The 24,966-nt window shown below is 39.8% G+C and overlaps 1 protein-coding gene across 1 annotated transcript in view; it reads left to right on the forward strand.

Moving 5' to 3' along the window:
• The window catches only part of mrps27 (mitochondrial ribosomal protein S27), a 71,119-nt gene that overhangs the window by 41,980 nt on the left and 4,173 nt on the right, over window positions 1–24,966 (forward strand). Inside the window, exons 6-10 of the mRNA XM_052019188.1 lie at window positions 7,158–7,236; window positions 8,326–8,441; window positions 12,224–12,326; window positions 12,938–13,080; window positions 17,010–17,165. Coding sequence (XP_051875148.1) covers window positions 7,158–7,236; window positions 8,326–8,441; window positions 12,224–12,326; window positions 12,938–13,080; window positions 17,010–17,165 — 597 coding nt within the window. The remainder of the gene's footprint in view (window positions 1–7,157; window positions 7,237–8,325; window positions 8,442–12,223; window positions 12,327–12,937; window positions 13,081–17,009; window positions 17,166–24,966) is intronic.

The raw sequence follows: 24,966 nt of genomic DNA on the forward strand, positions 1-24,966 counted from the left end.
GTCCACACTACAATCCCCCAGATCTTTTTCCGTAGTGAATACTGATGTAAAGTGTTCATTAAATACCTCCGCTATTTCTTCCGGATCCATACACACTTTCCCACTGCTGCACTTGATAGGCACTATTCTTTCACATCTTATCCTCTTGCTCTTCACATACTTATAGAATGCCTTGGGGTTTTCCTTAATCCTGCCCGCCAAGGCCTTCTCATGTCCCCTCCTGGCTCTCCTAATCTCCTTCTTAAGCTCCTTCCTATTAGCCTTATACTCTTCCAGATCTCTAATATTACCTAGCTCTCTGTACCTTTCCTAAGCTTTTCTTTTCCTTTTGACTAGATTTATTATAGCCTTTGTACACCACGGTTCCTGTATCCTCTCGTGACTCCCCTGTTTCATTGGAACATGCCTATGCAGAACTCCACACAAATATCCCCTGAACATTTGCCACATTTCTTCTGTACTTTTCCCTGAGAACATCTGTTCCCAATTTAATCTTCCAATTTCCTGCCTGAGAGCCTCATAATTCCCTTTACTCCAAGTAAACACCTTTCTAGTCTGTCTGTTCCTATCTCTCTCCAGTGCATCGTAAAGGAGATAGAATTATGATCGCTATCACCAAAATGCTCACCCACTGAGAGGTCTGACACTTGACCAGGTTCATTTCCCAATACCAAATCAAGCACAGCCTCTCCTCTTGTAGGCCTGTCTACATATTGTGTCAAGAATCCTTCCTGAACACACTTAACAAATTCCACCCCATCCAAACCCCTTGCTGTCTGGAGATGCCAATCAATGTTTGGGAAATTAAAATCTCCCATCACAACAACTCTGTTATCATCACACCTTTCTAGGATCTGCTTCCCTATCTGCTCCTCAATATCCCTGTTACTATTGGGCGGCCTATAAAAAACACCCAGTAAGGTTATTGACCCTTTCCTGTTCCTAACCTCCACCCACAGAGACTCCGTAGACTGTCCCTCCATGATGTCCACCTTTTCTGCAGCTGTGACACTATCTCTGATCAACAGTGCCACTCCCCCACCTCTTTTGCCTCCCTCCCTGTCCTTTCTGAAACATCTAAAACCCGGCACTTGAAGCAACCATTCCAGTCCCTGGGCCATCCAAGTCTCTGTAATGGCCACCACATTGTAGCTCCAAGTATTTATACAAGCTCTAAACTCATCGCCTTGTTCATTATACTCCTTGCATTAAAATAGACACATCTCAAACCGGTCTGAGCACGTCCCTTCTCTATCACCTGCCTGTCCTTCCTCTCGTACCTACTATTAGCTTTCTCAATTTGAGAGCCAAACACCTCTTCCCCAACCCCCAACAAATCTAGTTTAAACTCCCCCCAGTAGCCTTAGCGAACCTCCCCGCCAGGATTTTGGTCCCCCTGTGATTCAATTGCAACCCGTCCTCTTTGAACAGGTCATACCTGCCCCAAAAGAGGCCCCAGTGATCCAGAAATCTGAATCCCTGCTCCTCACTCCAATCCCTCAGCCTCGCATTTAACCTCCTCCTCATTCTATTCCTTTACCCACTGTCACTTGGCATCCTGAAATTACTACCTTTGAGGTCCTGCTTCTGAACTTCCTTCCTAACTCCCTATAGTCATTTTTCAGGACCTCATCCCTTTTCCTACCTATGTCGTTGGTACCAATATGTACCACAACTTCTGGCTGTTCTCCCTCCCTCTGCAGGATATCTTGGACACAATCTGAAACATCCCGGACCCTGGCACCTGGGAGGCAAACTACCTTCCAAGTTTCTCTCCTGCGTCCACAGAATCGCCTGTCCACCCACCTAACTATAGAGTCCCCTATCACTACTGCCCTCCTCTCTCCTTCCCTACCCTTCTGAGCCAGAGGGCCAGACTCTGTGTCAGAGACACTGCCACTGTTGCTTCCCCCAGGTAGGCTGTCTCCCCCAACAGTACTCAAGCAGGAGTACTTATTGTCAAGGGGTACAGCCACAGGGGTACTGTTTAGTACCTGACTCTTCCCCTTCCCCCTCCTGACTGTGACCCACTTGCCTGACTCCCGTGGCCCCGGTGTGACCACCTGCCTATAACTCCTGTCTATCACCTATCTATAATATTGTAGATATTGTAGATATAACCTGTCTTTAATATTTGTAAGTGCAACAAATTTTATTTGAATAAGTGGCTTTAATGGGTAAAGTTATGACTGTGGGCACCAAATTATCTTTGTTGTATGGGGATTGAAGGTTATGGGAAATCACGTTGGGACAGAATACTCTGCTTCAGTTTGAAGAGATAAACCACGGTAATGATCAATGTTACAAAGTCCAATGATGTTTAAATATCATTAATAAAATAATGGTGTTTATTTATTGCTCTTAATGATGCTTATGATTTGCACTTCAAAATGGGACCTTTGCTCAAAAACAAGCCATTAAAATGGAATGGCACATGCATTTCCATCACTTACAAGGTACAAATAAGGGTTGTGATAGAATGCTCTGTGTCTGCTTATTTGCTTTTGTTGTATTTTCTCTATTAATAGACAAGGATTCCATCTGCTTTTTCAAAAGAAAACATTTTAGCTTCACCGTCAAAAATATGTACTCCGTAGGTCCTTCTGTTTCTGCGTCCTTTTTTAACTGTTCTTGGGCTGTGTGAAACCCTGTTCAAAAAGGGGGTGAGGTCCATTTACAGCCATGACTAATAATGCTGAATTTGAGGGAGAACATAACACTTAAGCCCAAAGATTTTGTAAGAGCTATTTGATTTGAATTCTTGCTTATGACTCTTGTAATTGGGGAGTTGGCAAATACTTGTGTCATGGTTCAGCAATGATAGCTATTGCACTTGATAGTTATATTCATTCTTTACAAATCATGTTTTATAGTTCGTGAGGTTGTTTGCTCCTTCTGCTGCTTACATGGGGCTTCCATGTGCTCCCAATGCATGAACTTGAGGTTCTTAAAACCATCTTGAATGCTTCTTCTTTACCTTGAGCAGTCATAGGCCAAAGATCCCAGAGTAAATGGGATGTTGAATTTCTTCAAGGAGGCTTTGAAACTTTTCTTCCGTTTACTTGATAATCACACCCCATAGCAGAGCTGAGAATAGTGTGTCTGTTTTGGGAGTCTGGTTTTGGCCAAGTGAGTGAGAAAGCTTGTCCAACTTAGCCAATTGGGTATAACTCAGGCCACAATGTTGTGGATGTTGGCCTGGGCAAGGACGTTGACGATGGTTTTCTTATCCTTCCAGTGAATTTGGAGGATTTGGAGACAACATTGGTGGTGTCTTTTCAGTCTGTTATAGATAGCCTAAGTCTTAGAAGCAGAAAGGAGAAGTGTCTCACTGTGCATCTTTAGTTTTGGAGGCATTGTAGTCCAGCAGGAAAAGCTTTGTGGATGACCTTTGTCTGCAGATGTTGAGAATGGCTTGTTAAATATATTATTATGTTTATCACAAGAATTTTTGACTAAATTTTTTACCGGCAAAAATATCAGTGCTTCATGTTCAGCTGATGAATTTGACCTTGACAAATGCAATTTATTTTTAGCAAAGATTGCTTCTTCTACTATGTACATATATGAAACCTCCTCTAGTAATAAATCAATACAATCTGAAAGGATTGCCTGATGTGGTTGTTAAGGATGAGTATATTGGAAAAATTGCTGCTTCATTTGTTTTATTGAACTGCTGCTGACAGTAGCCTGAATTTGGAAGTAACATGTAATTAAGTTACTGTTGTCACTATAGTTCTGAGAGCCAGCTGCCATTGGAGACTGGTTGCAACTCTGATTGGTAGGTATAAAGATGAATAGAGGAGCCAAGCAAAGATATAGTCCTCCATCTAATTTTGAGAGGATAATAAAATCCTGAAGGCTCTTGACAAGGTGGATGGGCAGAAGATGTTTCTTTTTGTGGGAGAATCTAGAATAAAGGGTCATTGTTTTAAATATGTGTTCACCCATGTAAGACAGTTGAAGTGAGATTTTCTTCACTGAGGGTCACAAGTCTTTCAAACAGCTATCCTAAAGGGTGGTGGAAGAAGAGTCTCTGAATGTTTTTAAGTCAGAGGTACCCGCTAACATATGAATTAGGAGCAGGAGTAGGCCTCACAACCGCTCAAGTCTTTAAGAAGATAGTGGCTGATCTGATTGTAACCTTAACTCTGCATTCCCATCTAACCATGATAAACTTTCACCCACTTGCATATCAGGCACCTATTTACCTGATATGCAAGTGGGTGAAAGAATATCATGGTTAGATGGGAATGCAGAATGGGGAGAAAATATTCAATAGTTATATTTCCACTTTGAGGAAAAGAGTTTGGTAAATTGATTTATTACTGTCACATATACCAAGGTACAGTGGAAAAACTTTGTTTTGCATCCATCCATACAGATCATTTCATCACATCAGTACTTTGAGGTAGTACAAGGGAAAATTAATAATAGAATGCAGAATATTGTGTTACAGTTGCAGAGAATGTGCAGTGTAGGCAGACAATAAGGGGCAAGGCCATGATAGAACATAGAACAGTACAGCACAATACAGGCCCTTCGGCCCACAATGCTGTGCTGAACTTTAAACCTCGCCTAAGACTACCTAACCCCTTCCACATATCCCTCTATTTTAAATTCCTCCATATGCTTATCTAGTAATCTCTTGAATTTGACCAATGTGCCTGCCTCCACCACCACCCCAGGTGGTGCATTCCATGTCCCAACCACTCTCTGGGTAAAAAACCTTTCTCTGATATCTCCCTTGGACTTCCCACCCATTACTTTAAAGCCATGCCCTCTTGTATTAAGCATTGGTGCCCTGGGAAAGAGGTGCTGGCGGTCCACTCTATCTATTCCTCTTAATATTTTATATACCTCTAACATGTCTCCCCTCATCCTCCTTCTCTCCAAAGAGTAAAGCTCTAGCTCCCTTAGTCTCTCCTCATAATGCATACTCTCTAAACCAGGCAGCATCCTGGTAAATCTCCTCTGCACCCTTTCCAACGCTTCCACATCCTTCCTATAATGAGGCGACCAGAACTGGACACAGTACTCTAAGTGTGGTCTAACCAGAGTTTTATAGAGCTGCATCATTACCTTGCGGCTCTTAAACTCGATCCCATGACTTATGAAAGCTAACACCCCATAAGCTTTCTTAACTACCTTATCCACCTGTGAGGCAACTTTCAGTGATCTGTGGATATGCACCCCCAAATCCCTCTGCTCCTCCACACTACCAAGAATCCTGCCATTAACTTTGTACTCTGCCTTGGAGTTTGTCCTTCCAAAGTGTACCACCTCACACTTCTCCGGATTGAACTCCATCTGCCACTTGTCAGCCCAGCTCTGCATCCTATCAATGTCCCTCTGCAATCTTCGACAATCCTCTACACTATCCACAACACCACCAACCTTTGTGTAGTCTGCAAACTTGCCAACCCACCCTTCTACCCCCTCATCCAAGTCATTAATAAAAATCACAAAAAGCAGAGGTCCTCAGAAATGATCCTTGTGGGACACCACTAGTCACAGCCCTCCAATCTGAATGCACTCCCTCCACCACAACCCTCGGCTTTCTACAGGCAAGCCAATTCTGAATCCACACGGCCAAGCTTCCCTGGATCCCATGCCCTCTGACCTTCTGAAGAAGTCTACCATGTGAAACCTTGTCAAATGCCTTACTAAAATCCATGTAGACCACATCTACTGCACTACCTCATCAATCTGTCTGGTCACCTCCTCAAAGAACACTATCAGGCTTGTGAGACATGATCTGCCCTTCACAAAGCCATGCTGGCTGTCCCTGATCAGACCATGATTCTCTAAATGCCCATAGATCCTACCCCGAAGAATCCTTTCCAACAGCTTGCCCACCACAGACTTAAGGCTCACTGGTCTGTAATTCTCTGGACTATCCCTACTACCTTTTTTGAATAAGGGGGACAACATTTGCCACCCTCCAATCCTCCAGTACCATTCCCGTGGACAACGAGGACTCTAAGATCCTAGCCAAAGGCTCAGCAATCTCCTCCCTCGCCTCGTGGAGCAGCCTGGAGAATATTCCGTCAGGCCCCGGGGACCTACCTGTCCTAATATTTTCTAACAGCTCCAACACATCCTCTCTCTTGATATCAACATGCTCTAGAATATTAACCTTACCAACACTGTCCTCAGCATCATCAAGACCCCTCTCCTTGGTGAATACTGAAGAGAAGTATTCATTGATGATCTCACCCACTTCCACAGCTTCCAGGCACATCTTCCCACCTTTATCCCTAATCGGTCCTACCTTTACTCCTGTCATCCTTCTTCATCACTTACAACCCTACTCGCCAAAGCCTTTTCATGGCCCCTTCTTGCTCTCCTCAGCCCCTTCTTAAGTTCCTTCCTTGCTACCCTATATTCCTCAAGAAACCTATCTGATCCTTGCTGCCTAAACCTTATGATGTGGTAGATTGTGAGGTCAAGAGTCCATCTTATCATACAAGAGGTTCGTTCTATAGTCTTATAACAGTGGGATAGAAGCTGCGCTTGGGCCTGGTGGGATGTGCTTTCAGGCTTTTCTATCTTCTGCCCGATGGGTTGGGGGTGGGGGGAGGGGGAGGGGTCTTTGATTATGTTGGCTGCTTTACTGAGGCAGTGAGAAGAGTAGACAGAGTCCATGGAAGGGAGGCTGGTTTTCATGATGTTCCAAAGTTTCATGATCCCCTAAAGGGAAAAAAAACCTGTCTCAAATGGATGACCTTTTATTTTTAAAAGGTGATACCTTTTTTCAGATTCTCCCATAAAGAACATAAGAAATAGGAGCAAGAGTAGGCCATTTTATGCATACTCCACCATTCATCAAGATCACGGCTGATTTTCCACCTCGATGTCATTCATAAACACTACCTCTTTGATTCAGACTTATGTTTATCTGTCCTAATAGCTCCTTTTGTAACTTGTAGAATTTTGAAGGATAAAGCTCTGATAAACACCCTGGACAATTCAACACAGTAGTGGTGTAATATAAAAACAAGTTGGTATTCTGTTGCATTCTATATTAAAGAGAAACATTCGATGGACATTATGTATCCTTAAGGAAAAAAAATCAATAACCCTAATGCTTTGCTTTAGACATGGAAGATTTTATTTTCCTCTTGTGAATCCATAACTTACAAATCTGTTTGCAGGTGCAATATGGAATTTTTCCGGATAACTTCACAGCAAATTTACTCATGGATTCTTTCATCAAGGAGGGAGACTTTACAAGTAAGTGAGAAAAGTTGATTGAGAATAATTGTATATTTGGAACAATTGTTCAGTTTGAGGAGAAAGTACTCCCAATCTTTTATCTGTTTATCGCACAAAAGTAAAAAGTGTGCCAAAATATGACTTTTAAATGAAATAACATACATATTATGGAGTATTCCTGCCATTGGTTGATGAGGCCATAAGTTCAAGTATTTTTTAAGTGTCATATCACTAATGGGAATGCAGTACATTCCAAAGATCAATATTTCCTGCCAGAGGATAAAGATACAGTGAGTGGCTGATACTCTTGCTCTGGTTTAAGTCTAGCAGCCATTTCTGAATTCTTGTCGTTGAGTGTTTTCTTATTTGAATGGTGATATCACCCCTACCTATGTCAATGTCTTGGGTCGTGGTGATTGAGTTATAAAGGTCTAACCATCATGGTGTATGAAGTAGGTTTGATATATCCACCTCCCTTTCCACATTGTTTGTATTCGTCTGCATGACGGCCTCCACCCAGCTCTCTATCCTTTTGGCCAACCAAGGTTGATATATTAACGAGACCCTATCAGGAAGACACAAACCTTTCTTAAATTTTACTTAAAAACAAATTTAATGTGGCTGATGGTCATCCTTTTCATCTAAACTGGATTATCTAAATATTTTTCCTTCTGGTTAACTGTTTCTTGCAGCCACCCCATCCAGTCAAATATTCATGAAAGTTACTTGTTTGAGGAGGATGAAAGTGCTAGTAAGCCATCTGAAAGTTTTCCCGCACTTAAATGGACCTTTATGGTTTAGATCCATATTTTCACCTGCACCGTATGCTGAAATCGGTTTCATTTGTACAAATATCTGGAAATCTGATTGTGATAGCTATAATGAGACATCCTCTTTAAGGCAGAGTTTATAATTGAGAATCACAAAGCATTTTCCATTGTTGTCATTTTAATATTTAATGGTTGTGCAATGGATTTATAATCTTCTTCACTTAGGGTGTATGTGTAATCAGTAAGATGCAAAAGAAATGCATTATGCCTTAATTAAAAATATTTTGCATCTAAGTTGACCAAGGATGACACATGAAACCGCTGTTGTCTTTCTTAGATGCCCTCGCTGTTGTCAATGAACTGATGCTCCAGGAAGTATTTGATGAAAAATGTACACAGCTTCTTTCCCTCTACGTTCTATATAAATATCTGCACAGTAAACCAGAACTGAAGGTAAAATAAATTGAGATTTTCTCTCTATGCAAAAGTGCATGCTATTTCTGATTAGGTGGTTGACATGGTGACAAGTTAAACAGGAATTTATGTTCAACCTTGAGAATTTAAATTCTGTATATGTCTCCACTTTCATTAGTAAATTACATTTTGTTTGATATCTGAAACTGCATTAAATCTTCTGTATGCCTTTGTAATCTTGCATAAAGTGGAAGCTGACATGCTTAAAGAGCAGCCAGATAAGCACATGAGGGAGAAAGGAACAGAAGGTTTTGCTGATGGGCTTAGTTGAAGAAAAGGTGGGAGGAGGGTTGTAACTAGATGAATGGAGGCATGATTGAGTTAAGCCAAATGGCCTGTTTCTGTGCTCTGCTGAGATAACTGATAGACCATCGCAGTGGTAAAATAAAAACAAACTGACATTTGAGGAATGGTGATAGAAATCCATTTGGTGGCAAACTATTTTTATTTAAAGCATTGGCTTAAAAATCCATCAATGTGTTTTAACTATTTTAGTCATGGGTCTGCTGCTTGAAAATTTAGTGGTATCCAAGCACTCAATCAGCATTTGGGGTGTGGGCTGCAGTGAATGGGGGCCCTGCAATTTCCAGTCAAGAGAGGGGGCATGTGGTGAATTTGGGGGCCTGTGATTGGTGTAGAGGAACAAATGGTGAGTCAGGGTTTGTCTGTGGGTGGGTGTGGCAAGGGCTCCTTTGGGTGATTGAGGCCAGGAGATTGGAGTATGAAAGGAAGCAGTCAGATATAGGTCATGTACGGTGCAGTGGAGCATGGGGATCAGTGCTGTAGGGAGAAGCTTGGGGGAATGGATCTGAAGGACAGCTTAATTTGTGTTCCCAATGCTAGTTTGGGAACACAAGAGGGAGGCAGGTGGTGAATTTGGGGACCTGCTCCTTTAAATTGCAGCACTGCAGAGTAGGCAGCGCTGTTAAAACCTGGTACCCTAAGACAGACAGGAACCTTATGAACAAATTTCTCCTAGTAAAAGTGCACTGCACAGGAAATAGCACTGTTACCTGTGTCTCTGATAAGGAACTGTTCCATTTGCAAAGCAAAGTTCCAGAGTGACATAATTTGACACTGAAGTCATTGTAATTGTGTTCCACTCCAAAGTTTTGATATATATTGAATGGAAGATATCAGCAGTGCCTGACTGAATTACTAGACCACTGAATGCAAAGGTTTTCATAAATAGGAAAAGATGGTTTTGCAGCTATTGTCCTGATGACCTTCAGATCTGTATCAAAACCTTGCACACAGGCATCTTGATTGTTATCAGTAGGTGTTATAGATAAAACTCTGGATTGATTGATTTTAAAAGCACAAGTCTGCAACCTTGAAGGTTAAGACAAGCAAACTTGTATGCATTTTGCACATTGCTCCAATGTAAATTTACACGTCAATCCCACCTACTGGTTCTAATTTTTTTGTATTTACGATGCTGAAATAGTCCTCAGAGGATTACTCCCAATCCATCATGGTGTGAAAGCAAGCATTAAGTAGCATAATTAAAATTAAAATATCTCTTTATTCTCTTCATGCAACACCGATAGTACTTTTTACCTTGTGCATTGACAGATTAATCCTGACAAATTTATAAGATCTGATAGGCAATTAAGGAGGAATAAATCCCTCTCTGATATTTGTTGGATTTTTATTGGTTTTGTTTCAATTATGGATAAGTTTTAATAATTCCTCTTGTTAGTTCAGATGTAATAATATATTATTGCTAAAGCACATTTGTTACCTGAAATATGTCAGATCATATTAAAGAACATAAACTAAAGAGCTCAGAGGTTCAATAAAATTCTGAGTTTTGAATGTGCAATTTTGTGAGTTTCTCTGTAGGGCAAGGCTTGGATTTCCATCAAAATCATAACAAGTTATGTAAGTCTTTCTAATCACTGGTTTTGTTACATGTGGCAAAAGCAATTGGCAATTCATCATTCATGACTTGGTATGTATAAGAAAATCTACAGAACTTTTGCAGTAAATCTAAATTTAAAGGGGACTTGAGGGGCAACTTCTTCACACAGAGGGTGGTGGGTCAAACGCAGGCAAATGGGACTAGCTCAGGTAGGCAACTTGGTCAGCGTAGACAAGTTGGGCCACAGGGCCTGTTTCCATGCTGTACAACTCTAGGACTCTAAGTAAAATGGAAAATATATAATTGGAAAGTTTTTACTTCTGATTATTTGTTTTATATTCTTTCAAACTTTGCATTTCAGTCCATCTTTGTCTCTCTGATTGTCTGTAGAAGACATGTTAGTAAAGAGATTGGGAACTGATGTCTTGTATTATTCTATCATTCCAGGATTGTCACCTATTAGGTAACCCTAAATGAGAAGCGTGTTCCAAGAACAAAAGATTGTTTTGCCTAATAGTTTAATATTCATGCATTAAGTTGACCATATTTTTAATTAAGTATCTTTGCAACTAGCTTTTGGTGATAATAAAAATACTTTTTAAAAAAAAATTAACATCCTTGCCTATTAAGTTCCCTTTGATGCCATGGTCACTTGCGCTTACCGACTTGTTTCATTACAATAACTATGGTACCCGACTAAAATATGCTGAGACCAACTGCAGTATCTTCTATCACCAGCCAAGCTGAGTCTACCTAACTCGGTATCAATTATTAACCTTTTTAACCTATGTTGTAATTCATTATATCACCACATGGCACCTTCTAGTTTAAAGGGGGTGCAAAAATAAGTATATGCTGCCTGACCAGCTAAGTGTTTACAACAATTTCTGTTTTGATTTACAGATGCCTTGATTATCATTAATCCCATTTATAGTTTTTGTTTTGAAGTAGCTACTAATTTTCTGCTAAGCTTAGAACTCATCCATGGAAACAGGATGTGTAGATATTGTATATCATATTTTAGTGTTTTTGCAATTATTTTTAATAAAAGTTAATATTTAAAAATTTAATGCTGTTTAAAGGTGATTTGGGCATATTGAGGTTACTATGGCTCTGACTTGCTCTGATTCATGATGACTGGTCTCGGCATTTTACTGTGCCGTGGTGTAGGTTTGTAGATTCAATGATTGACTGTGTCAGGAACATTGAGCTCAATGCTATTGCCAAATCAATGGGCTAATGTGATCTAACGCCCATTTCCATAACTGATGTGTGGGAACTTCAGACCAGAGGTGACCTGCCTGCAAGTTGGCATTTTTTTACGTTACAAATAGTATATTTTGTCCATAGTCCTCACTCTGACTTTTCACTTGTCAATTTTGCACGACCTGGGCCATTTGAGGTGTCTAATAGGAGCTCTGTAGAGTTATTTTCTACTTAATCCCCATCTGAATTTCAGTCAGAGGCCTTTGATAAAACCTGAGAAGATTTCAATCAGTTTTGCATTAATGTAGGTTACATGGTACTTTTACTTTTTAGCTTCTTGCAGGATCTTTTTGCTTCTGCATAGATAGGAGAGCCTAGTGAGCATACCACATTCTGTAGAACAAAATTAAGAAGTAGTTAGTTATTAGTCTTGTTCCCACTCTCAACTATTGCGAGGACATACATTTTAGTTCGTGGGAATCTCAACATGCAAAAACTGAATTTTTGAAATTAGAAATTAAGCATGGTGTAAGAAAGACTAATCCTAAAAATTAATTCTGATTTGATTTTTGTTTTCATCTTAGTTTTGTTAGCCTAGTCGAAATCTAACTGCCAGGCAAAAATTTTCACTTTCAATATAAAGATTTTCATATGTAATGCTGATTTTTCTGTCAAATTTTGTATTTTCCAGTTGGAAGATGAGCAAAATATAGGTGCAGCTTTACTTTTGCTTGGGCTGAAACAGAACAACACAATTGGTTTTAGCTCTCGGCTTCTGGGTCTTGCATTCATTGGTATGTTTTTTGTAATTGTTTATTTCAGTATATCTAATGTGCTACCTTGCAAGAGGAATATAGAACAGTACATCATGATACACTACCTCCATTATCCCTGAGAGATAGGGGCACTCACTTACTGCAGATAACAAAAATGTGGATACCACTAAGACCCTTTCTGTTGTATCCAGTACATCTCCCCAATAAAAGTAAATATGTCCTATAATCTTTTAAGTGCAGTAGTAACACCTTACATACCTAAAAGGAGATGATATTAGTAAACTATTTCCATTGAAACTTACAAGTAGTGCTTGGTTTTGAAATCACAAAGTGCAGCTGTGTAAATAAATACTAGTTCTATTAGAACAGTGCACAGAAAGGAGCCACTTGGCACAATTGGTCTGGAAACTGATCACAGTATACTGACAATGATTGCTCCTCAATGTTTACATGTATATAGATGTATGTGTTTAAAAAAAACTTGATGGAGTGTGGAACCAACCTCATGAGTACACAGATCTACGAATAGCAAATCAGCAGATAATGAGCATTAGGTGTATATTGCTTTGAACTCTAAACAAATCTATCTGTACCTTTAAATTTTCTGAAATAGTGTACTATCTTAACAGGGAAGATTGAGGTGTATAAAGGAATCCGTGCAGTTTACACCAAAATGCCCCTGATCTGGACCCCAGGATACTTGAATCGAGCTCTAAATGTAATGGAGGACATGGTGAAATCATCAGATGGAACAAAGCTTTGTAAAGAAGCGGTAAGACTTAAGATGTGAAGTTTACAAATATTACACATTTTATTAAATCTAGTAATGTGGATGCTTGGCTTTAACCTTTACTGGCTATCTTTTAAGCAATCTCTTAATTTTAAAATTCTTATCTGTTGTCTCAAATTCTTCAATAATTTCCACCTTCCTTATCTCTGTAAACGTTTCCAGCTCTGTAACCTACCAAGGTTTTGTACTTTATCAATTATCACTTTGTTCATTCAGAGATTTAAGTGTTACATCATTAGAGGTCATGCCTTCAGCTACCAAAGCCCTAAACTCTGAAATTCCCTCACTAAATCTCTCTGCCTGTCTTTCGCTCTTTAAAATATTTCTTAAAACCTATCTCATAGACCAAGCTTTTGGCCTAGTGTGTGAACATGATAAATTTGTGTTAGGTGACATTCTCATAACACACTTAGTGTTTTTGACATATAAAAGGCAATATTTAATGGGGGCAAATGGTTGATGAATGATCGTATCTATCTTCTACTTAGCTGGCACTTGAAATGTGTCTCAGTATGGCTAGGGAATGGAGCCTGGAGTGTACCTCCAGGGTCCTGCTAAGGGCACAGTAGAGAAAAACAAAATGTTATAATTTACTCCATTCAGAATGCCAGGCATTTACAGTAGAAATTAATTAAATTTTTTAAAATGTCTGGATTTCCTTTTAACAGTTCCAAGAGAATGTTTGGTGACCATTCACGTATGGAAGAATGTGATGTGTGAAGATATCTTGGTATACATTAAATCAGCCAGTCCTGTGGAAGTCATTAAAATATCAATAATTCATATTTTGAATATTTCCACTCCTATAAAGCATATATCTTCTTCACCTGGGGACGGGTGTGAAGGCTGTAACCATTCTCAGTGAGTCTCCTCTTCCTGCATGACCTGGATTGCCTGCGTCAAGAGGATTTTGCCAGCAGTTGTCATTTTACCGACTATATTCATTTGCTGGCATGAGTTGCACTTATGTAAAGGATTTTGTCTTCTAATTCCTGTTGTACCATTTGTTTTAATACATTTCAATAATATTCTATCTGTGTAGCTCCCTTGACAAAAATTCAGTGAATTCTATATTTGTAGAAGCTATTTTTACAATTGAACATATTTTCAACAAAGGATGGAATTTCTATCTCTTCTTCACCAAATTCACACCACTGAAATTGCATTGTCCCTGAGCAGTAACTGACATAATGCTGGCACTTGACCATCTAATTTACATGCCAGCAACAGTCTGTTGCCATTAACATCCTCAAATACTTAAGCTGGTTCTGGGAAGTGGTTCCTGGTGTTAACGTTTGGAGCACTGTATCCTTTACTTGGAATATTATATTTTATTGTTTAAGGGTTTTGGTGCCTTACTTATGAAACTGATTAATAGAAGATATTTTAAAAAGTTAACATAATTTTTTCTGTTTATTTGAGTCTATGGGGAGCATGCTCCTTCACATTACAACAGCAATGAAAGCCTATTGAGGATTCAGTTTTGAAATCTTAATTCCAGCCTCTGTGGCAAGTTAACCCAAAAAACAAAATAATTCCATTTTTAGGCACAATGAGTTCTTGGCTTAAATATCTCTCACCCGCTCGTCTTGAAAGTAAAGCCTGGTTAGATTAGTATTACAGAATCTTGGCACATAACAAAAATGTTGTCATGACATTGCAGTCATACTGAGAAGACTGTGGCTTCTTATTGAAGTTAAAATCCTTTATTGTGTTTGGTGACACTGGGGAGACAGTATTGTGGACTTGGAGTGTCTGCCAAAAGTTGCTTCCCAGTTTTGTATTGGGCCAACAAAATAATGTTTTATCTGCTGCCATCCCATTTTGAAATGTGGTCTGACCATTAATAGAACTCATGAATTTACTTACCTCATCTTAAGGACGTTGGGAAATGTCAGTTTTGATTAAGGGTCCCAGACCTGAATTGTTAACTGTTTCTCTTTCCACAGATGCTGCCTTACTTGCCAACCGTTTCTAGAATTTAATGTTTTTATCTCAGATTTCCAGCATCTGCAGTTTCTTGATTTTCATTTACTCTTGAGTTACTCTGTATCATATAAACGAAATTCAGAAATGTCCACTCGTATTTGTTCAAAGCTGGATATAACTAATTATATATCAGTGTGCATTTTATATTATCCGCTTCTTGCAGAGAGCAATGCCATGGAACAGACTAAAGGCCCATCCCACTTTGTACACTTGTTAAACTGTATTATCATCATCACGTAAACCACCCTCTGTCTTCTATAGACGAGCCAGCTCTTGAATCTACATTCTATTATTACTGGCATCCTCTTTATCCACTCCGCTCGTTAACTCCGCTCTCCACACCAGCTATTCAAAGGTTCTCCATGTCATTTGAGGCTGGGGTAATCAGCCAATGTATGCTTTTGTTTTGAAGATTACCTGTAACTTCTATCCCCACCAAAAAAAATGCATCTGATTTTCTGCGCTCAATATCTGGTCATCCTAATTTAAATAGATAATCCTCTGGCTTCAGTGAGGGAACACAGTCAGGAAAAACCATTTGGTACATAGAGAGAAATGAATAATAGATTTGAAGACACCACGGATGCTGGAATCTGGAGCAAACAACGAACTGCTGGAGCAGAATCCTCCTGATGCAGGGTCTTGACTCGAAACATCGACTGACCATCCCTCTGTCTTCACAGATACTCCCTGACCTGCTGAGTCTATCCAGCAGTTTGTTCTTTGGAAATAAACTTGAAGATATAGCCAGAAAGCCAAAATGTGACTGGCTGTCAGGATCCTTGTCAGGAACTGTAACAAATAACTGAAATGTTGTTGGTCAGACAGATATGGACAAGTTGAAGACCAACGGATGAGAAACCTCTTAAGTTGCCATACATCAAAACACTGCTTCTTACAGGACATAAACGAGAAGCTTGTGTGAGTTTAGCCAATGGATATTTCCAAATGACAATGCATGTTGTGGAACATTCCACATTATTGCAAGGAACTCTTGCATTACTCATCTAGACTATTCTGACAGAACCTCTAAATCCACAGCCTCTTAAGAACAAGTTAAAAGCAAAAGAGGGATGGGAACACTGCCACCTATAAATTCCCCTCCAAATGGCACACTATCTTACCTTGGAATTATATAGCTGTTCTTTCATCACACTCTATCTAAACCAAGGAAAATCACGGGATTACCTTCACCAGAAGACAAAGACGATTCAAGAAGATGCCTCACCACCACCACTTTGCCAACCAGAGATGAGCAAATAAAAGCTAAATTTGCCAGCACAGCTCTCAAGAGTGGCACATTTAGTAGAGCAGCTGCCTCACAGCTCCAGTAACCTGGGTTCAATCCTGTTTGTTTGGAGTTTGCATAATCTTTGTGTGAGCATATGGGTTTCCTCTGGGTGCTCTAGTTTCCTCCCACATCCCACAGAAATACGGGTTGGTGAGTCAATTAGCTACCATAAATTTCCTCATGTATGCAGGTAAATGGTAGAATTGGGGAGAATTAATGAGAAAGTGGGAAGAATAAAAGGGGATTAATATAAGTGGGCACTTGATGATTGGTGGAGACTTGATGGGCCGAAGGGCCTGCTTCTCTGCTGTGTGACTCTAAAAACTTAATTTGGATTCAAAAACCAATGGAAAATGATCAAATCAGAATAATTAGTTTGGCAGGTATAGAGGGTTTGAGAAGATTTACCAGTGGGCAAAAAAAAGACAGATGAATGTTAAATATTACCCATGTGGAATGGAAAAAAAATATTTCAAGAGTACTGTTGAAGTAGTTAAGAGTTAAGCTGAAAAAGGTCCAGGAATCTTAGTCAATGAAGGAGTCTTAGTAAATCACAAACTCCAAAGCTGTAATTGCAAATGCTGACTTGTTACCTGTGAAATCACAGGAGATTTGTGCTCATGTTTTGCAGGTGGATGTCATGGCAACCATATTGGAGACAGCAGCATCTGAGACCAATGAATCCACAGTGACAGAAGAATCACAGGAAACAAAACAAGAAGCTGCACCTGCTGAGGAGGATCATAATGAAAGATCAAATCTTGCAGACTATTTAAACAAATTTAAGGTATTTAGAACATAGGCAAAGTACATTTTAAGAAAATGTTCAGGAATTTCTAATACAAAATATTGCATATGATTATCATCATCTTTGGCAGTCCCTTGGGATCGAGGATCACTTGTTTCATGATGAAGTTGATGTGAAACCCATGGATAGCTACAGATGGGGTAGAAAGTGCATGATGGTCTGGGTGGAGTGAGTAGTTTGGAAGATGGTGCTGTCCTACTGCCATTTACACTGGACTGTTCTACGTTCCAGATGAGTGAACTCAAGGATCATAGTGCCATTCCATATACTTCTCCATTTTGAGCAGACATGAACCAGGTATTCCCATGAGTCAGTGGGAATATTGTACTTTTTCAAGAAGGTTCTCAGGACCACCTTGAATCTTTTCCTACGTCAAGCTGATCGTCTCGTCCTGACAGAGCTCGGAATGGAGTGCCTGTTTCAGGAGTTTAGTGATGGGCATGCAAACTATGTGGGCCTGTCCATCAGAGCTGATTGAGTGTATCTAATTTCCCAATGTTAGGGATATTGGCATGGGAGAGAACACTGATGTTAGTTCACTTATCCTGACGTATTTGGAAGAATTTCTGGACTGTGAGTGATATTTCTCTGGTGCTTTGAAGTGCCTGCTGCAGGTAGCACATGTCTCAGCAGCATACAGGACAGGCATTGCTGATGTCCAGCAGACCATGAACTTATTGCTGGGTATGAGGTCTTGATCCTCAAAAAATCTTTCCTCAGATGACCAAACACTGTGCTGGCACTCTGAAGGCAGTAATGAAATCCTCATCGTTATCTGTCATCATTGAGATGGCTTTCCCAATATGGGATGTGGTCCATGTTGTCAAGGTATCTTGGTGGACCTTTTTTGTCATATTTGGTGTTGTGCACCGGGAACAGGTTGGTAAGGAACCTTTGTTTAGCTGATATGAAGGAGAAGACCTGTTCTTTCTAGTGCTTCAGTGAACAAGTTGACAGTGACAGCCTCCAAATGTGTGCATAAGCAAGTGTCCTCTGCATGCTGCAGCCCATATAGATTTGTTTAAAATGACATTGTCCCAAGGGAGCCTGAGATTGCCATGATATAGAATGCTGCCAACATCCCTACTCTATTATCTTGTTTAAATACCTAATCCAGGCTTTCAGTGATAGACCAGTGTATTGCCATTATGTACCAACACAAGGTGAAAAAGTATCTTTTAATTTGAAATTTTTATGCAAATCTTCTAATATCCTTTACGTCCCTCACAATAATTCAAAATATTTGCATTTCTGCAACTTCTGGCATAAAAATAAGGCATTATTTCTCATCTTTTATTTAAAGAGCATTCAAGCATCCTGGATTGATGCAATTCTGATCAGGAAATGTCTTTGTCAAATCAATAGCTTCATTACAAAGCAACCTTTCAATATCTGTTTTTTGATTGAAACAGGAAATAGATTATCGACAAGCAAAGCATGATACAAGGCTGTACATTTTCTCTGTGTAGATATGGCTAATGTCACTGTAGATATTTATGGTCAGAGTTACATTACCAATGGTGACAACTTTCAGAAAGGTCTATTATTGCAGTTTCCTGCTATTTCTTACAAGCACAGTTTTGTTTGTTCAATGTTTCAAATTAATTGTCTAGTCTGTGAAATTATAGTCTGGAAATTAATTTGTGCAGTGCTGTTGTTTCAATGCTCTGTGATTGAAAATTGATTTTGTCTAGAGTGAAGCATGATAATGACCATTCTGGGTCATTTCATGTTGACCTTAAACCTTTGCTCGATGCTCTTGGACCTTAATCTTTCCTTTAGACTCCACCTGGTCCTGAACATTCTGACATATAACATTATCTTCTTAGGCAGTCCCTTGGGGTTGTGAATGACTTGCATCCAAGTACAGTTTCATGGGTTCTGAGGCCAATGTAGGAATTGCAGACTCTTCTGCAGATAAGGCAGAAGGTGCGTCAGAGGTGGGTAATGGCTTTTCTGGACTTCTGTGTGCTCCCGATGCATGAGCTGGAGGATCTCAAAACCACTTTGAATGCTCCTCCTCCACTTTGAGCGTTTGTGGACCAGAGATCCCGAGGATTTCATGGAGATAGTGAATATTTTCAGAGAGATTTTGATCACATTGTTGAATCTTTTCCTCTGTCCATCATGTAATCTCTTCCTGTGAAAGAGGTCAGAATAGAATGTCTGTTTTGGGAGTCTGGTGGTGTCCAGCTTGTGAACAACGAGTTGCCTTTTAGAGCCAACTGAGCATAATTAGGGCCTCAATGCTGAGGACATTGGCCTAGCAGATATTAGTTTGCTTATCTTTCCAGTGGATTTGGAGAATTTTGTGAAGACAGTGTTGGTTTCTTGTGGCTGTTATAGGCAGTCCATGTCTTGAGCAGGTGGGAGGGCAGGGGTCACCGCTGCCCAGTAGACCATGAGCTTTGTGCCAAGTTCGAGATCCTGATCTTCAGATACCCTTTTCCTCAATCGACCCAGGAATGTGCTGGCGCATTGAAGGCAATGATGAATTTTATCATTGATATCTGTCTTCTCTCAGAAGTGGCTCAGAAGTAATGTGAAGTGGTCCATGTTTTCCAGGCTCTTGCTATGAACCTTTATTGTCAGAGGGCAGTGTTGTACAATCAGGGCAGGTTGGTAGATGACCTTTGTCATGCAGTTGTAAGAACAAGATATGATTCATCCTTTCCTATGCTTCGGCAGATGAATCGTGAAGAAGTTTGGTCACGTATCTGCCTCCCTCATGGCCATTTGCCCTGTTCTCCAACCCAACTCCAGCCCCAGTCATTGGCCCACTGCCACCAGCCATCTCCTTCCACCCCCAAACCTCTCCTGGACCCAGCCTTGGTCCTGGGCAGTGCATTTCCAAATCTGAAGAAGTGCAACAGTATTTTGATCTTGAACCTTTGGCACTATTGAAATCTGCCGGAGCTAGCCCACAGCCAAAATATGTTCTATTCAAGCTGAACAAGACATAGTGCTTGATGTTGACTGAGAAATAGGATTCAATAAACAGGATGAAAATTCATTAATTTTAAATTTTCTTTTTTTGGAAGCTGTGCAAGATTTAAAAGTTTTGCAGTGAGTTTTAGAGTGATAATACCAGTTGAAAGATTGGATTGCTTTGGACTAGTTGCTGAAAAAGGATGTGGCATTTAATATTACTTAAGATTGTTTGAATGTGATATTAAAATCTTGACATTAATTTTAAATCTTATTTTAAGTCTTGAAAATTTTGAATCTAAAATCTTGAATCTTGAAATTAATTGATATTAAAATACTGTACGTTGAGAAATTTAATTTTTCCACAAAGACAACTTCTGTACAGTTTCTCCATTTGGTTTTGTTGCAGACTTTTGTTCAAATATAATAAGCGACAAAAACTCCTGGTGTTAAATACAGTGGCATGCAAAAGTTTGGGTACCCCTGGTCAAAATTTCTGTTACTGTGAATAGTTAAGTGAGTAGAAGATGAACTGATCTCCAAAAGTCATAAAGTTAAAGATGAAACATTATTTTCAACATTTTAAGCAAGATTAATATATTATTTTTGTTTTGTACAATTTTAGAGTGAAAAAAGGAAAGGAGCACCATGCAAAAGTTTGGGCACCCCAAGAGATTTGAGCTCTCAGATAACTTTTACCAAGGTCTCAGACCTTCATTAGCATGTTAGGGCTATGGCTTGTTCACAGTCATCGTTAGGAAAGGCCAGGTGATGCAAATTTCAAAGCTTTATAAATACCCTGACTCCTCAAACCTTGTCCCAACAATCAGCAGCCATGGGCTCCTCTAAGCAGATGCCTAGCACTCTGAAAATTAAAATAAATGATGCCCACAAAGCAGGAGAAGGCTATAAGAAGATAGCAAAGCATTTTCAGGTAGCCGTTTCCTCAGTTCGTAATGTAATAAAGAAATGGCAGTTAACAGGAATGGTGGAGGTCAAGTTGAGGTCTGGAAGACCAAGAAAACTTTCGGAGAGAACTGCTTGTAGGATTGCTAGAAAGGCAAATCAAAACCCCCTTTTGACTGCAAAAGACCTTCAGGAAGATTTAGCAGACTCTGGAGTGGTGGTGCACTGTTCTACTGTGCAGCAACACCTGCACAAATACGACCTTCATGGAAAAGTCATCAGAAGAAAACCTTTCCTGCGTCCTCACCACAAAATTCAGCTTCAGAAGTTTGCAAAGGAACATCTAAACAAGCCTGATGCATTTTGGAAACAAGTCCTGTGGATTGATGAAGTTAAAATAGAATTTTTTGGCCGCAATGAGCAAAGTTATGTTTGGAGAAAAAAGGGTGCAGAATTTCATGAAAAGAGCACCTCTCCAACTGTTAAGCACGGGGGTGGATCGATCATGCTTTGGGCTTGTGTTGCAGCCAGTGGCACAGGGAACATTTCACTGGTAGAGGGAAGAATGAATTCAATTAAATACCAGCAAATTCTGGAAGCAAACATCACACCATCTGTAAAAAAGCTGAAGGTGAAAAGAGGATGGCTTCTACAACAGGATAATGATCCTAAGCACACCTCAAAATCCACAATGGACTACCTCAAGAGGCACAAGCTGAAGGTTTTGCTATGGTCCTCACAGCCCCTCAACCTAAACATCATTCAAAATCTGTAGATAGACCTCAAAAGAGTAGTGCATGCAAGACAGCCCAAGAATCTCACAGAACTAGAAGCCTTTTGCATGGAAGAATGGGCAAAAATCCCCCAAACAAGAATTGAAAGACTCTTAGCTGGCTGCAGAAAGTGTTTACAAGCTGTGATACTTGCCAAAGGGGGTGTTACTAAGTACTGACCATGCAGAGTGCCCAAACTTTTGTTTCAGGCCCTTTTCCTTTTTTGTTATTTTGAAACTATAAAAGATGGAAATAAAAAGTAATCTTGCTTAAAATATTAAAGAAGTGTGTCATCTTTAACTTTGCCTTTTGGAAATCAGGTCATCTTTTACTCGCTTAGCTATTCACAGTAACAGAAATTTTGACCAGGGGTGCCCAAACTTTTGCATGCCACTGTATCAGACTCCAACATGTCTGTGTTTCATTCGTTATTTTGCATCTTAGTAGGCAAGCAGTGATAAACAAACTACAATTTCTCCCAGGGCATGTGTTTTATCTTTTTGTCTGCTGAACAGGTGAACAGCCTCCAACCTAACTTGATACCTGAGCCCCTGCCAGCTCTAGGGACAACATTTTCCTGTATTTGCTTACTGGTTGTGGGAGCTAGTCTGTCACCAGAGAGTATTCATGGATGTTGTGTTCGGTTTCTGCATGGAGTATTCCACCCCTCCAAAGATTAGTGAAAATCTCCTGTTTATTTTTTTCTGCTGAAAGACGGAACAGCATCAGGTCCTCCAGTCTCTAAAATCTTGTCGTCCTTAAATGTGGAGCCAAGATTGAACACAGTAAGCCATCTGGGACCTTCCTTACTTTTGTGCCCTGTCTCTGGCATATGCCTATTTAGCAGGCATTTTAGCTTATCCTGGAAACTTCAGGACTTGAGTACAAACATTTGCATGCCTCTCTGTTCCTGCTGCCCTATTCAATTTTTACCATACAGTTCATATTTCCATTTCTCATTCTTCCTACCTGTGAATCAACTCATAATTTCCGTATTAGACATTATCAGTCTGTTTCATCATTCTGTCTACCTCCTCTTGAAGACTGTACTTCCTTCTTCACAGCTTTTTATATAATTCATTGTGTGTGGCAACTGCAAAGTTCAAGTTTGAAATTGTTTTGTATAACTGAGGCCAGGATATTAATTTAAATCAAAATAAGAAGTAGCCCCATAGATACTCCTGAAGGAGCCCATTTTGTGCTTGGTGTCCCATAGCCAATTTCAATCCGCTCAATTACTATTGACATGGGATTCCATTTTGATATCTATTATATTCGTGAAACACCCTTTGAAATTTATAAACACAACAGCCATCATTATCTCATCAACTCTCTTCATTACTTCATTGAAGAGCTCAGTCAAGTTACTTAACACTGGCTTTTATTTATTAACCCATCTTTTGCTAATTAATTTTGTCCCACGTTACTGTCTTGAAAAATGTCAGTGTTGCTGGTGTTAGGCCGATGGCCTGAGGTGGCCATGTTTATCCCTGTCTGCGAAGGTGCTGTGACATTGGCACTACTCTATTAATCAAATTAGACTGACAAGAACTTCTGCAAATCCTAGCCTCTCTCCTCTCAGCAACCTGTCCAGAGCATGAATTTTCTCTATAGACTATTGCCAAACGAAAACTGCCTCCTCTATTTTTATCCTTAATCCCTTTATGTACTTCAGCCAAGTGTTCTGCCCTCAGTAAAACGCTTTCTTTTTGATGTTTTGCTGGTCTTGACATTCCTTGGCCACCCTTTTTCTACTATAAAATAATTTGGGGATCTATTTTATGTTACTTGCTATTCTTATATTCTCCCTGTGACACTTAATTTTTCTTTCATTCCTCCACTGAGTTGTAACAATTAAAACAAGCCTCCTATTTTGGTTTAATTTTAATCCATTAATCTTTAGTCATTCGTGGAGCTCTACCTTTGCTGAAAGAAGGGAATGATATCCAGTGTATCTGCTGTTTACCTAGCTTCCTCTTTCTTGAACAAATTCCTTGTGCTTAACTCCACACATTACCCTAATGGATTTGTGTTACTTCGGAAGAGAGACTTTGCACACCAAGGGTACCAGCAACATAGAGGAACCGGCAACACATGTGAGACAGCAGCATATTAGGGGTGGCATAGTAGCACAACTAGTGGGCTGCTGCCTCACAGCTACAACGATCTGTATTCAGTCCTGACTTCCAGTGATGTTTGTGTGGAGTTTGTACGTTTTCCCTGTGACTGTGTGGGTATCCTCTGGATGCCCTGGTTTCCTCCCATATCCCAAGAATGTGTGGCTTTGGGAGGACTGGTAAGTTGCCCCTAAGTGTGTTGCCAAGTGGAGTTGATGGGAATGTGGGGGCATAAAATGAGATTAGTCTAAGTGTTTGTTTTGGACCTGTTTCTGTGCTGTATGGCTCGATGGCTGTACTTTGGACTGCATTCCAGACGGTGGGGCTTGTTCTGAGGTGCCTGAATTAACACAAACTTAGCTGCAGACATTTAGATATTGCACATGGTCGCCAAATCCAGTGAAGGTCTAACAACATTATTATGCATTTGTTGGATAAATATCTGTTGGTCATTTACTGGCATATCTACCAGCAAGTATGCCAGTATCTACCTGATGCAGATCCCTTTATAACTCAGAGATGATTTCTTTTCCAGTTGAGTAATTTTCATACCACTTTTCTATTGTCGTCTTTCATGATGACTTTATCATCTTTTTCTGGAAGTTTCCAAAGAAACATGCATAACTAACTCCAGCTCAGACCCCAGAACCACACTGATGCTTTCCCAGTTGGTGTGGAAATGTACAAGGCAAAGCTGATAACGTAAGCTTTGTGTGGTGACTTCAGTCTATTAAGATGGCTGATTGTTTACTCCATATTTTGCTTTCAAGTGGAAGAAAGCATGCAACAAATTAGGGTTAAAGGACCAGGGATGAGGAAAGAAAATGCAAATTTACCATTGTTTATAAAGTAATAATCCTGAAAATTTCAAATATACCTTTGTACTAAAGTTTTAATATAGCCAATTCAAAGGGTTAGATGTAACATTTCAGCCTCTTATTAGATACCAGTTTTGTCAAACTTATGTATATCTAGTAGTTACATTGCCCATTTATAAATGTCTTTATCTTATTGTTTAACAGTTTTTTTTTCATCACTATTTAATATTTAAAATCC

The sequence above is a fragment of the Pristis pectinata genome, chromosome 7 (assembly GCF_009764475.1).
Source record: "Pristis pectinata isolate sPriPec2 chromosome 7, sPriPec2.1.pri, whole genome shotgun sequence".
Lineage (NCBI taxonomy): Eukaryota > Metazoa > Chordata > Chondrichthyes > Rhinopristiformes > Pristidae > Pristis > Pristis pectinata.